Source organism: Psammomys obesus, unplaced genomic scaffold (genome assembly GCF_907164565.1).
Source record: "Psammomys obesus unplaced genomic scaffold, mPsaObe1.curated_primary_1811, whole genome shotgun sequence".
In the NCBI taxonomy this organism is placed as follows: Eukaryota; Metazoa; Chordata; class Mammalia; order Rodentia; family Muridae; genus Psammomys; species Psammomys obesus.
In genome coordinates this window covers 299,334-314,147 of record NW_026589732.1, presented here as the reverse complement: position 1 = coordinate 314,147, position 14,814 = coordinate 299,334, and the positions used below count along the sequence as shown (strand labels likewise).

Below are 14,814 nucleotides of genomic sequence, written 5' to 3'. Positions count from 1 at the left end.
GGGGGAAAAGAGGGAAGGAGGGTGGAACTGGGGAAGGGGCTTCGATCGGGATTGTATAATGAATAAATTGTTCAGAAAAAGAAATTTTTAAAAGGACTTTAAGTTAGTTGAAATCCTGTAGGGATGGTAGGCCAGGAGGCTGTTCAGTGTCTGGTGTCGTAGTTGAGCGATGGTGGCTCTGTGATAGACTGTGTACTGGACACCAGGCAGTGGTTTGTTTATTTAACTATAGTCAGTCCAGCCTATGTAAAAATATTTCTGTCCAGTTACAGAATAGTGTTGTGGATATAAACGTGTTTTTGTTTTGATCCCAGGTGTAAGATACTGCACTGATTTCAGCAGCAGCAGATTCTTTGCTTCATACGGGCTCTGAGAGGGGCTCTTTGCCAGCTGCAGATAGATAGCTACAGCTGAGGACTGTGAGAAGGGAATAAGGGCCAGAGAGCAGAGGGAGGGGAGGTTCTGAGAAAATAAGGCTGCTGGTGCTCCCACCTACTGCCCCTGGTTGCTGTTGATGCAGTTTGACAAGAAGAAGTCAAAGATACCCTGAAACAAAGATTGGACTTGCCCCAAGGAACCTGATGACCCTAACCAGCAGGAAGTAGCTAAGAGAGAACTACCCACCATCTGCCCACTAACCTTGTTGTTCCCCTACCTGGTATTGGAGTGTTGGAAGGGGTTGGGGTAGAGAAGGGAGGAAGAGACATCAAGAAACATAAAAATTCTTTTTTAAGGTAATGCTCCAGAATATTGTGGAATTTGAGTCCTATCCTGGAAATACAAATAAAATATATTTGTAAGTCCATGAAGATATTTAGAGGACAAGATCCCATTGCTATAAATTTTACTTCTCTACATTCTATAGAGAGCATTTGAGAAGAAATTAGGCTCCATTTGATAGAAGTGCTTTTTTCTTTTAACTTTGTGTGGCATGTGTACACACATACATAGAGGTCAAAGGACAATTAGTGGGGACTGATTCTCATCCATCTATGGTTTGTGCAGATCGAACTGAGGCCATTAGGCTTGGAGGCAAGCCCAAGCCATGTCACCAGCCCCTAGCACAACCTGTTTTTAAATATTTGTCCATTTGTAGTCCGTTTCCATTCCGCCCTTTTCTTGAACAAGCTGTGTCCTGCTTCTTGTCACTACCCTTTGAGTTTACTACAGTGTTCTAAAAGTGGGATGCCCGAACCCAAGATCCTTTCAGTCTTCTTTAGTGCAGTATTCTTGAGTTAAATGCACACTGTAGGCTGGCTCCGTGCTGTGCTTCACTGCTGGTTCTTTCTAATACATAAACATTCCTCATTCTGTTTATCTGCTCACCAATTGGTGGGTATTTGTATTTACTTTGTGGTAAATATTTTAGAACAAAGTTGCTGTTTATTCTCTTTTTAATGTAAGAAACTTTCAAATTGTTTTCCAACATGACTATTTAAATTTCTTACTGGCTAAGTGAGTCAGGGGTTTCTGAGGGCTTTTTGTTGTGGTACTTTTGTTTTTCATCCTTCTCAGTGCTTAATAAACTTTTAAAGCTAGGTAGTGGTTGTGTTATCTGTTTGTGGTTTTAGTCCACATTACCACAATGAATAGTATACTTATTAGATATGTGTCGCCTCTTTGTTGAATCCTCTTCCAAAATTTAATCTTTTTTTTCTTTCTGTGTTGTTTAGTTCTTTTTGTATTTGACACATAAAGTGCTGTATTGTGTAGGTTTACATTTTATAAATTTTCTGCTAGAAAAATTTAAAAAGCGAAGATTTTGAAATTAGTATGGTCCAATTGCATGATTTATTTTATATTTTATTTTAGGCAAAGTATCCCTATGTAATCCTGACTGGCCTAGAACTCACTGTGTAGACCAGGCTAGCTGGAGATTTCCTACCTCTGCCTCGTACGTGCTGATATTAAAGGTGTATGCCACCACACTTGCTGCAGAATACCTTTTTAAATTTGTAAGTTATGCTTTAACTATCATTTCTAAGAGCTCTTTGTTTAATCCATAGTTATAAAGATTTTTACCTTATTGTATTTTACACCTTTTATAATTATTGCTGCTTATATTTCACTGTATGTTGCTATTTCTTTAGCTTATGAAATTAACCAGTATTCAGGGTTTTGTTAGGTAGGTGTGTACAGGGTTTATTCTTCTTAATTTATTGGTGGTTTATCACCCCATTGACTGACCGTAGCGTAGCACCTTTATCAGAATTGGTTGACTGTGTGGTAGTATATTTCAGAGTTTTACTCTGCTCTATTGACCCCACCACCACCACCATGACCATCCCATGGCTCTTTCATGCTCAGGTACTGACATTCACACTGAGAAACCAATGATTTCCAGATTGATTACTTCTACCCGTACTCAACAGAGAAGCAACAGCAAGTAAAACTGTTTAGTAGAGTTCTCGGGAAAATACCCTGTACTTGCCACACATTGTACAGTTACCAGAAACACTGTCCTTGCCTAGGTTTCTTCTGTGTGGCTCGATCCTGTGACTTTTGTATCCTAAAGAAGAATATTTAAAAAGCCTTCCTTTTGCTCAAAATAAGGAAACTACACTACTGTGCTGACAGATTACTTGTTTTTATTTAGTTGCTGAAAGTAGAGGGTACATAATTTGTGTGTGTATCTGTGTTTATGGGGTTCTAGGGAACTGAATCTTTTTTTTTTTTTCTTCAAGGATTTTAGAATTTTATATGTACCAGGCACCATGGTACACCCACTCTGTGGGTGCCTGGTGCCCACAGAGACTAGAAGAGGGTGTTGAATACTGTGGAACTGCAACTACAGTTGTGAACCAGCATATGGGTTCTGGGAACCAAACAAATACCAGACCTCTGTAAAAGCAATAAGTTCTCTTAACCATGAGCCCTGACACTTTTTGAATGTTGTTTTTCTTTTAGAATTTTATATAATGTATTTTGATCAAATTTCTCCTCCTTTAACTCTCAGATTCTACCTGCATACCCAACTAAATGTTCTCTCTCTTTCTTTAAACACACACATACACACACACACACCAGAACCAAAATATCAGCCACGGAGTCTTGTTTATGTTGGTCAACTATTGGTCATGAGGCTCTCTCATGGTTGTAGTTGTTATACTCAGTGTAACTCCATTGAAGAAAAGTGAGTTTCCCTCCCCCAGCAATTACCATTTGCAAGTAGCCTCTTGGGTAGAAATAGGACTTTTTTTTATTGTTGTTAAGTTTTATAAAGCAAGCCTTTTCACCAGATTTTTAAGGAGTATCCTGACGTCTCTTAGCCAAAATCTACAGAAGCAATTCATTTCATAAGAACTTATATTGGAGGCAGGGAAGCTCAGAGGTTAAGGGCACTGCTTGGTCTTCCAGAGGTTCAATTTCCAGCAACCACATGATGGCTCACAACCACCTATAATGAGATCTGGTGCCCTCTTCTGGCCTGCTGGCATACATGCATGTAGAATACTATATAAATAATAAATAAATGAACTTAATGTTGGGAATTTGACAGTGACTTCACATCTGTTCATAAAATTTGTAGAAAGTTAATCTTTGAAATGCCTTCCAGTGTAGGAACTTGCTCTGTTACCCCTTTTGTTCTTCTCGTTAATGCTATAAAATTGAGTAGGATTCTAAAATATCTGTTAATAGATTCTCTTACGTATTTGGCAGTGCTGTTGTAAGTGGAGTCTTGTATTTCCAGAGATCTGTGGCTAGAATGTATAAGGAACGTTGAGATTTGTATTCTGACACTTATCTTCTTTGCTAAACTATTAACAAATCCCAAAAGTCCTACTGTAGATGGCCTGCAAGTCAATGGCCTGGCAGGATGTCCTGCAGGCCACAGGCCACATAACAGCCACAGTCTGGTTTTGCAAGCAAAAACAATGACGTTTTTATAAGTTACTGTAAAGAAAAAAAATCTAGGTAGTATATGTTCTACAGAAGTAGTATGTAGCTTGCTAAACCAAAACTTTTATCTGATCCTGACCCAACCCCATCACATCAAACATGAATATTGTATTTTTTATTTGTACTTAAGGTTTGCATGTTTTCTTTGCCACCGAAGCTAAAATCTACACATACATAATATGTTTGTACATACATACACACATGAAATAATGGCAGTCAGAATTTTGTTTTCCTTTTCTCAAAAGCGTAACTGTAATTGCGATATTGTATGGGGTCTAGCTTTCACACCCTTGTTCCTCTGTGCACATGTGTGTGAAAGCTAGAGCTTGACACTGGGTGTCTTCCTCAGTCACTATTTTCTTGAGGCAAGATCTCTGAACTTGAAGTTCTCCAATTAGGAGAACAATTAGCTACCCGGGAAGCACCCGCTATCCTCCTGTCTCTGTCTTCCCAGCACAGATTTCAGGCATGTGCTGCTGTGCCAGCTTTTCATATATGTTCTGAGGGGGTGAGCTCAGATGTTCACATTTATGAGGCAAGCACACTACTGACTGATTTTCCTTTTATTTTTATGTTTTATGAGAGCAAGTAATTCCATTTTTTTTTTAGTGTTCCAAGAATTGTAATCAAGTTCGGGGCAGGGGACATGCAATCTAGAAATCCAGTGGAAAATTGCCATACGTAATTAAGGTAATTTTTAAATTCCGGAGAAGTTTTTAAGATAAGTGGCTGAGTGTGCATGTATGTGTGAGTGTGTGCACCTTGGTGCTCAGAGTCCAGAAGAGACCATCAGATTCCTCAGAGCTGTAAAGCGTTGTTTGCTGAACACCAGCTTGTTAAATGGAGATCTGAACTCCAGGCCCCAGGATTTCATAGCAAGTGCTCTTAATTGCCAGGCCCTCTCACCAGCACCTCTTCAGAGATATCTGTTTTCTCATTCCAGCAGTTTCCATGTTTTCATATAAATATAAACCAATCACTGTGGCATATACTTGTGATCAAGAGATGCATATCTATTTTAAAGCTGCCCTGGGTTGCACAGGGAGACCTTGTCAAGCTCAGTATCAATAATTATGACAAAAGCATATTGTCATATGACAAATCTAGACACTATAGCAAAAACAAGGAGGAACCCACCCATTTGTTCATTAACTTTGTAGAATGTGCTAAGTACTTAACTGATAGTCTTGGGGAGTCAGCAAGGCTGCTTTCATGTTTCTGTGTTACTCTGTAGATACTTAGAGTGACCGTGTCATCTTAGCATCTTAATTGTATTTTGAGTTGCACTTACTCTAGCTATACCAGTATGGTATAGTGTACCTTCTAATAGCTCACAAGGCACTGATACTTTGAAAGGCTCCTTATATTTCAGTCCCATTTTAGTGTCCCTTTAAAAAGTTTGACTGATGACTCTGAATATTCAGCCAAGAGAGTGGTATCAAAAACTTGCTTGAATGTATCTAAAAATTCATAATCAGTGGTAAATCTGAATTTGTTTGCCCAAAGCACCACAGTGCCCTGCTGGGAAAGGTACACCATGGTAGCAAGCAGCTTATCCAGGAAGTAGTGGTGGTAGACGACATCGGAGGCCAAGATGTAGTCATAGTAAAAGGTTGACTTAGGGAATTTCTGGTCGAGGTCTTCCCCCCACACCAGTTCTTTCACTTCAGGTAGATGAGCTGCGCATTCCACTGTGTTTTTTAAAAGATTGTATTGAAGATTTCCTAGAACATCAGGCAGGTCTGTTGCTGTGACTTGAGCTCCTAAGAGAAAAAAAAAATGGTGATGCTGCCTGGAGACTTGCGGACAGCCACAATTTCCTTCGATAAGAGATAGACAGGAACATCTACATGTCTGACCCCCTGCCATTGTATGCTAAGCAAACTGATGTAATTCAAACTAGACAGTTTCCTCCTGTAGTCTTAACCTGGGCTAAGATTTGGTACCACACTTGATTTCAGCAGCACCCTAAATTAAACCTCCACTCCCATTCATGGATGTCAAAGGGATTCAGTTTCATTCCTTTGAACTCAACTTCCTTGCATGAAAACAAGGCAAATTAACATAGCTGACTAACCTCCAAGACTGTTATCTCTGAATAACTAATGATGCCTGTCAGACATTTGGGGGCGATTCAATGAAATTGTGGCCAAGCCACACCCTGTCAGTAGTAAGAAATCAAGTTTGTCACAGAAGAGACTGTTGTTTTTGTTTGTTTGTTTGTTTTAAATGAGAACAAGAAAAAACAAACCTAAAAGACTTGACACAATGGAAACAAGGCCCGGTCCAGCACCAATTTCAAGTATTTTAGCATCTTGGAGCTTTAATTCCTCTGTATGGTCTTCCAGATATTGGCACAATGCTGTAGCCTAAAAGACATTAACAAACAATTTTCCCTTTGGAATTATATTATTAGAAACCATGAGCAGACCATTGTATTCTTGTAGTTGAATATTAAGGTGTAACCCTAAATATTTTTAGTTTAGTAAGTGTTCTGTAAGAACCTAAATAGCCAGATACAGTGGCTCAGACCTGTAAGCACAGTAATGAAAGAATGTGAGCCAGCCTTGAGCTACTGTGTGATTCTGTCTCCTTCCTGGCCCAAAAAGAAAGAAAAAAATGTCATACCCATCTCTGCCATGAATGTTGTAATTCTGTCTAAGGAACTAGAGAAGTGGTTCCACTCTTAGAATAAATCAGGAATATGTGCTGAAAAATAACAGTTCTTGACAGCTTTGTCATATTGGGTCTCTAAGTGCTTCGCGTAAACTATAACAATTTGAACGTTGTTTAGCTCTTTTATGAAAATTCAGACTAATTAGGTCTGTTACATTGGAAAACGGACCGGTTTGGTGTTCTCCCCACTTCATGTCTCTCTCCCCTTTCCCTTCTTGGCTGACAAACACTGTCAGAGTAGTACTTCTTAAAGTGTCCAGAGTAGCTTGTTAAAGATGCAGATCCTTTGCATCTAGGTCAGGCCTGATAAAGCCAGTCTGGACTATAATCTGAGTAAGCAAATTAGTTTTTGTGAATGATGTCAAATGTCCTTTTCTTTTTCTTTCTTTCTTTTTTTTTTTTTTTTTTTTTTTTCATTTTCTTTGTTTCTACTTCCCTTAACTTTTCTATAATGGGATACATCTCACTGATTCATTAAAAAAAAAAAATTATGTCAGCTGTGCATAGTGGCACATACATTTATTCCCAGCACTTGGGAGGCAGAGGCAAGATCCCTGTAAGTTCAAGGCCAACCTGGACTCTATATTGAGCCCCACGACAGCCACAACCTTGTTGCCAAAACAAACGTGTATGTGCGCATGTGTACAAGCACGTCAATGAAAGACTAAAAACGCCCTGGGAAAGACTAAAAAGTAAGTATTACCAAGAGAGTAGAACAATCCAGGCTAGGGTTGTTGCAGTGTGGACATGGACATGAAAAGTAGTTGAGCTCTGTAGTTTGCAGTCCACTTTCTATTTGGGCTAGACAGAAAGTTACTGGCCAGGGAATTTCTGAGCTCCTGCTCTTACCATTGTAGGTCATAGAGTGAATATCACAGTAACCCTAACCCATTGCATCCTGTGTTCTTAGGAACAGATAACCTAACCTACAAAGGTAAAAGTTATCTGTGCTGCCAAGGTACTCTAGTGGCAAAGCTAAGACATGTGAACCACTTACAAATTACTGTGCTTTATGTAGCATAAACAAGGTATACAGATAGGACTCAGCATTGGAAGTCAGTGCTGCCTTCCTGATGCAGGGAGGGAAGAGCCAGCTAAGGAAAGATGCCAATGGCCTTCTAGGTGAGAGTTGGAGATGTTAGCACAAAGGCAAGGAACGAGGTTTGGATTAGCAAAGAGAAAGTTTTTGTGTGGACCTTCAATATTCAATATCTCTTAGAGTGGCCCAGAGAACATATTCTGAACAATCTTGTAAAGATGGCTGAAACCAGCCTCCCTTTGAGGACACCCTGCTGCACAGCTGTACCAGAAATCACAGGAAGTACCATTCTCCCACTTACATTCACTTTGTGTAGTTGTCTGAAAGAGATCCCAAGAAAGGCTGATTTGGTACATGTCAGGCTGAGACCTTTCTTTTCCTAATGTCTTACTGTCTTAATATCATTATAGTTACCTGTTTGCCTAATGTAACAGGAAAAGGAAGCAGAGAGGTTTAGTATTTTCAAACTTCTGGTTAGGGAAAAGACCCTTGCTTGAAGGAAATCACCCCTGTGTTTGAATTACTGAAAGAGGCCCCAGACTTGAAGCCATGGCTCCTTTTCTCCCACTTACTACCAATCCCAAGACCATTTCGGGGACCATTTCACGACTGTTCAGTGCTCCACAGATGCACTATCATGGCTTCCTGGCTCAGACACCCTTTCCTATGTTCACATGTTATCAGTTTTAAATAAATACAGTCCCCTCTATCCAGTCATCAGTCAAAATCTGCGTTTGAATAACATCTCAACATAACTTCCAAAGGTCTGTGAATTTTTGCTCTGGATCCTTTCTAATCTGGACAATCCTTTCATTGGAAAATCTGCTAATTCTGGGCCCCGGAGCACCCAAGGGTTAAGGTTTACCAAGCCTATGGATCTTCCTGAGCTCTGGTATTCTCGGCTGTGTGGTAAGAACAATTGTTGGATCCATCACTACAGCTAGGTAAATATTCACGATGTCAGCAACTAGTTACCATTAGTTCACATTTTAAATATAGAAACTAAAGAAAAATGGACAAATGACTGCTCCTGACCACACAACCTGAAAATAGGGACTTGTCTGTTTTAGTACCATCTTTACAAGCATGGGAAATAAGAGGTATAGAAATGACTCCTGAATGTTTGTTTCCTCTGAAGTACCTATCATTTACCATGGGAAAGAAATCTGAAACTAATGAATGGCTGAAAATGATGGGAGCCCAAAGTGCCTTTTGCAAATTCTAAACTATAAAATTTTAATTTATTATGTAATAGTTTTATCAGCTTACATCCCATTTCCAATATATTCTACTTGTATCACTTGAAATATTTCAGTAAATATTGCTGAGGGCTGTGGGTGTGTAACTCAGTGATGAAGCACTCATTGTCTATCATGACAAGAAGGCAGGCAAAAGATGGATGAGGAGGAAGGTACAGGAATGGGAGAGGAGGGTTTTGCTTCAAAGCCAGTGCTCCTAGAAGAGCCCAAACCCCTGGGGGACCAGGCAGTTCCTCATCAGCTGGAAAAGCACAGAGGTGAGAAAGCAGATGGACAGTTGTTCTAGGCAACACAGACGTACAAAACATTTTATCTCCAGAAAGCTGGACCACAAATAAACGTAGCAGTTCTCACCCCTGGCCACACCACTGTGCCATAGTTCTCGATGGATTCTTGGATGATGATCTTCTTGCCTGCAAACCGGTAATGCTCTTGTGTGTAGCTAGCATAGTCTGTAGGAACAAATTTCTGGATGCTATGAAGCGATGACTCTATTTTGTCAGACTCTGAAACAGGAAAATGAGATGGGCCTCAATAAGATGAAAATAGGTGAAACTGAAATTTTCTCTAACAAGGAAATGACATCATCAATAGCTATGATTGCAGATGGAACACAAAACTGAATTACATAGGGTGATGGGGACATGGAATTCACATGTGACACTTTATATTATGGCAAAATGACAAAGAATGCTCCTGGTGTGTCCTTAGGAGAGGACAGAACCAGCGAGGGCCCACAAAGAGAAAGCAGTGTAGCCTGGTTACCTGCAAAGTGGCCTGAGTGAGCTCTCTGAACATGGCGGAGCTAGATAAGCACGCAGACAACTATTTTTAGGTCTTGGGATGAGGCGGTGTTCCCACATGTTGGCAATAGCATGTTCTCTTAAATCCACAACTAGGCCTCAAAAGGCCTAGGCTACCTACAGTGGGGCCAGCTCTCCAAGCCTGGAGAGGCTGTTAACTGAACTCCAGATATTAAATTACAACTGCTCTAAATACTGCTTTAGCCCCATGAGCCATGACAGCCGTTCTCAAATGTCATAAAGCCAGAAAGAGAGCACCTGATGGGGCTGGTACCGTGCAGTCACGGGTCTTCACAGGTTTTCCAGTGTTAAAGAGCTGTGAGGCAAAGTGTCAGCAGGGAGGATAAGGGCGCCGAGCTATGAGCAACCAGTCACTGTTGGCTAAGCACTACAATGGCATCAACAACAGGAACACTGGCTTAGAGCAGAAGGGCCGTGTATGGCCTTTGTTTTTATGTCCTAGGATATGACTAGATTTTGACAGAAGTAGAATCCGGTCTCTAGAAAATAGAGGGGAGAACAATCAATGAACATTTGATGTCTTTCAGAGCAACCACTGAAGGTGGAAGGGGAAGGATGAATTGGGAAAGAACCCTACCCAGTGGTAGCTTTCTTCAGAGCAGGCCCTACAGTGACTTCAGGTTACGTTGACTGTGGCATAGTTTATTTTTAAAATAAACTGGGCTAATAGGTTGTGTCTATGTATGCTCATTTTTGTTTCATGGAGGTTTGTTGTGTTTTATGATGGTATCCATCTGGCACGTGTAAGGAACAGGTCCTGATCACAGTAGGGGGCATTGAGTCAGTTATAAATTAACCTAGAGGCAGCCTTTGGTTTCTCTGGTGGTATCATGGTTGTTAACAAGCAGGCGGTTCCAACTTACATCACTCAAAAGAGAAACTTCTGTGCTGGGACAAAAGCAAAGATTCCCTGAGCTCACCAAGAGGCAGCACAGACCCATTAGCCTCTGTAGTGACCTGGTTATCCAGTCCAGTCTTTATGAATGACTAATGAGGTCCTAGACTCCTACAATGGGGCTGTGAGCCGGTACTGGGGAATGTTTCACTCACAACCCCTACAGAGAGGAAGAGACACTGATTCACGAGGCTTGACAAGGACCCTGCATAAACATACCCACCGTGGGTGGTGTGTGACCCAGCAACAGAGGAGATGGAAGGAACCTGTGTCACTGTGAGATGTAAAGGTGAGATCTGAGCAGGTTTTAGATTTTATTATTTCATGCGTGTGGCTATGTTGCCTCCGTGTAGGCAGGTGTGTCTGTGTACTGTGTGGGTGCGGTGTATGGTGCAGTCTCTGCAGAGGTCATAAGGCATCAGAGCTCCTGGAACTAACGATGATTGTGAACCACCTGTGGGTGCTGGGAACCAAACCTAGGTCCTCTGGAAAAGTGACCATTGCTGCTGACCACTGAACCATCTCTCCAGCCTGAGGTTTGAGTAGTTATAATATAATTGTTAGTTCACATAACATCAAATGTTACTTGGCGACAAGTAACAACCAGCTTCAAAGTCCATGAAGTGCACAGCCAGAACAGGCTACAGGCTGTTTCCAGCACGCCAGGTCACTGGGGGAGGCCTGTCAGCCCTGTCGCTCTCCTCTAACCTACCACACCCGCTGTGGGCCTCCATGCTTTTCTCCCAAGGACCACCACTGCAGCAACCTAGGTGGACTGATTTTCAGCAGTTCATCACTTCGTAGGTAAATAAGCAAGTTTTAAGTTTAACAGTTATTCTATTCCTATCAATATTATGCATTACTGTTATTTTTTTCTTTATTTATTTGGAGACGTGTCTTTCTGTAACACAGGTTGGTCTTGAACTCTTGATTGCCCTGTCTCAGCCTCTCCTGTCCTGGGAGTACTGATGTGTGCTACTGTGCCTTGCTTCAAGCAATCATCATTACTTTAAAATATGATTGCCACAAACTTTTCTCTACACACCTACTATGGCATGCACCTGCTTGCACAAACACAACTTTAAAAAATTTATTAAAAACAAAAACTGGCCTAGGGGTGCACAGCAGTTAAAGGTACTTGCTTCCAAGCCTTAGGGCCTGTAGTGCAAACTCACACAGTCAAAGGAGAGAACCAGCTCCAGCAAGTTACCCCTGCCTTCCACATGTGTGCCAGGACACACTCATGCACACAGGCACAATAAAATAATACACAAATCAGTTATTAAAAGTTTAAACACGAGCATGTGAATAGTTTTATGTAAGACCCTCCGAAGGTCCATAAAGGGAAAATATCTGCATTATACCTTAAATATTGTAATTAGTAAAACATAGTTTTAAAAAGTTATATTTTATGAAGAAATAAGTCAACACCCTCTTTAGCAAAGGTGAAACATTTTTACCACTTTAAACGGTTGTTTTAAATGGCTCTCAGGACATCCTTGGTTGTGTGTATTATTTATCTGCTTCTGAATCCATGCCCAGACACAATTCTAAACTTCCACAGGGCTCTAAGGAGAAAGATGCCAGAAATGCATCTGGGAGAGAAGTAAAAACAAAGCTAAATTTCCTTTTAATGTTTTTAAAGTTCTTGTCTCAAACATACAGCACTTTCAGAACTATGTACATGATAAAACGTGGACGTGATAACAATGAAAACTAGAAGGTAATTGGTTGTGTATTTTTTTGCTGTTCTCTATTTAGTAAGAACAAAACCATAGAGTTTAAAAGAAACACGAACTCTGTGGCTGGGAATGCTCTAAGGGCTTACCTGCTGAAGGTCCTGCAAAGCCATCCTCCTGTAGAGTACCGGTGCGTAGGAGCTGCTGTGCAGTGTGGAGACACTGGTCCATCTCCAGAGCCTGTGGAGAGGGAAAAGACCCTGGAGGCTCGGCCTTGCAAGGCGCCAGAAGGCATTGCTTATCGCCTTATTGTCTGCTTGTCTGGTTGCTCCCTCAGGGTAGGGGAGGCAGCCACCCCAGGAGCTGGCTTTGCAGAGTGGGTGCACTTGGGAGCAAACGCTGCTGTTCCTGGTCACGACCCAGCGCTGTGCAGCTCATCATTAAGTTCCCGACTTTGAATATTTTCCCATAACCCCTGAAAGATAACTTCCATGAAGAAAGCCTGTGTAACACTGCTGCCCATGGGGGCACTTGTGGACTGTGTTTGCTGGAACCCAGCTCGAATCAGACTCTGAGGCTGGGCTGGAACACTGTGGAGAGCACTGTGCTCTAGCTGGGAGACTGACGTGGCTCCCCACATTCAGTACTTGGCATCTCCTTAAGCCCCTCACTCACACACGGGAAGACTGATTTGCAAAAGGAGAATTGTCCAGGGACCAGTGATAGGCACAAAAGCCACAGGGCCTGTTGGACCTGGAGGATCCAGGGCGCTTGGTGTTTGCTGAGTGTGAAAGCAGACACTGCCGCTTAGAGGTTAGTAGGATAAACAGACACAAAACCAGCGCCAGAGGTGTTTACCCATTCATTGCCTTCAAAATCACCATACTCCCATTGCTATCCCCCCTGCCTGGGAGGCTGAGGCAAAAGAATCACAAGTTCAAGGCCATCCTTGCCAACACAAGAAGCCCTGTCTCAAAATAAAAAGAGTTAGAGTTGTAGCTGAGTGGTAGACCACTTGGCTTGCATGCACCAAGCCAGTGTTAAGCCCACAGGTAAGAGGGTGCTCAGGGGAGAGCTTCTCAGATAAAGACAAGATTGATCAGTGGTACTGGCTGCTTTTGTGTGTCAGCTTGACACACATTAGTTATCAGGAAGGAGACTCAGTTGAGAAAATGCCTCCATGAGATCCAGCTGTATGGCATTAGTGATCACTTTGGGAGGGCCCTGCCTATGGTGGGTGGTGCCATCCCTGGGCTGGTGGTCCTGGGTTCTATAAGAAGGCAGGCTGAGCAAGCTATGGGGAGCAAGCCAGTAAGCAGCACCCCTCCATGGCCTGTGCATCAGCTCCTGCCTCCAGGCTCCTGCCCTGCTTGGGTTCCTGTCCTGACTTCCTCCAGTGAGGGACTATGATCTGGAAGTGTAAGCCTTTCCTCCCCAACTTGCTTTTTGGTCATGGTGTTTTGTTGCAGCAGTAAAACCCTGACTAAGACAATCAGTGACAGACCAGGAGTCTGGGTAGACATCCAGCTGCACCCCACACTGTAGCCCAGGAGGCTGCCTACTTCCACCATGGCCTTCCTTCAAGGCCACACTGTGCAGTGACATCATTAATCTTTCTAACAAGGTTTTCTGGTTTTTGCAATCTGCATTTACTATCCTTAGTGTATCGTGATGCTCAAGAGCTGCCCCATCCTGCTCTTTGAGCTACAGAGGGTGGTGAGCAGGCAACCCAGCCAAAAGCACTACACTGAATTTGCTTGCACCCAACTGATAACTGCACATCTGCAGAGCTGGCGTGACCCTGGAGTCTGTATGCAAAAGGATGTCGGAGGGATTGTGGTGACTGTGATGTGCTCGCATGTCGCTGCTATCTCTGGTGAAGGGAGTGTCCAAGACTGCAGTGGGTAGGCATGATGTGGCACTGCCCTTGCTTTAAGCACCAGGTCACCAAGTAATCCCCTCAAAATTCCAGACTAACCAGCTGGCCGAGAGTGGCCCACCGCATGCCTCAAAGGAGCATCTTCGCCCTTGTGGACACTTTCTTGTCTTAGTTGTTAGGTTTTTTAGCTTTTCAGTGACTTCGCCCCTGGCGAGGCGAGAAGCCTGTGTTAGGTAGCCCTGCTGTGCACAAGCTACTTTGAAAATGCAGTTAATTATGACACTTACCACATGAGTCTGGAGGACTGAGAGCTGTAATCCAGCAAAGCCTCTCAGACATGCTGTCCCCACGCTGTTATCACAGCCAGGGCAATGGAGTAGACATTCGATATGACTATTTCCAGGGCTTTGGGGTGGACACAGTATACAGCCACTTCCAGGGCTATGGATGGGCATGCAGTATAACCCCGTCACAAAGCGCCTGCCTGCCACCGCGGGGGCCACACGTGTAATCTAAGACACTTCTTTCCTTCACATGCAAGGGAGGGGGAACATGTTTCAGATAAGGACCACGTGACCGTTCTTGAGAATGCAAATGACCCCTCCCACCACTATGCTTGATGTAAAAACTTCATTCTCCCCAAAGACAGCTGTGTACTGAAAA

General features: G+C 42.5%; 1 protein-coding gene across 1 annotated transcript; it reads right to left on the bottom strand.

Annotated features, from left to right (window-relative positions):
- Positions 1-5,268: 5,268 nt before the first annotated feature.
- Positions 5,269-12,503, bottom strand: Mettl21c (methyltransferase 21C, AARS1 lysine). The gene is made up of 4 exons (XM_055605237.1): positions 12,422-12,503; positions 9,229-9,380; positions 6,152-6,269; positions 5,269-5,663 (listed from the first exon to the last, which is right to left on the bottom strand). The coding sequence occupies exons 1-4, from the start codon at positions 12,501-12,503 to the stop codon at positions 5,269-5,271; spliced, it is 747 nt and encodes a 248-aa protein (XP_055461212.1).
- Positions 12,504-14,814: the final 2,311 nt, after the last annotated feature.

Excerpts from the sequence above, each read along its gene's own strand:
- Mettl21c (XM_055605237.1), bottom strand. The coding sequence starts at position 12,503 with ATGGACCAGTGTCTCCACACTGCACAGCAGCTCCTACGCACCGGTACT. Across the intron at positions 9,381-12,421 it reads CTTTGCAGGACCTTCAGCAG|AGTCTGACAAAATAGAGTCA; the intron begins GTAAGCCCTTAG and ends TTCCTGTTTCAG. Across the intron at positions 5,664-6,151 it reads CATTGTGTCAAGTCTTTTAG|GAGCTCAAGTCACAGCAACA; the intron begins GTTTGTTTTTTC and ends TTTTTCTCTTAG.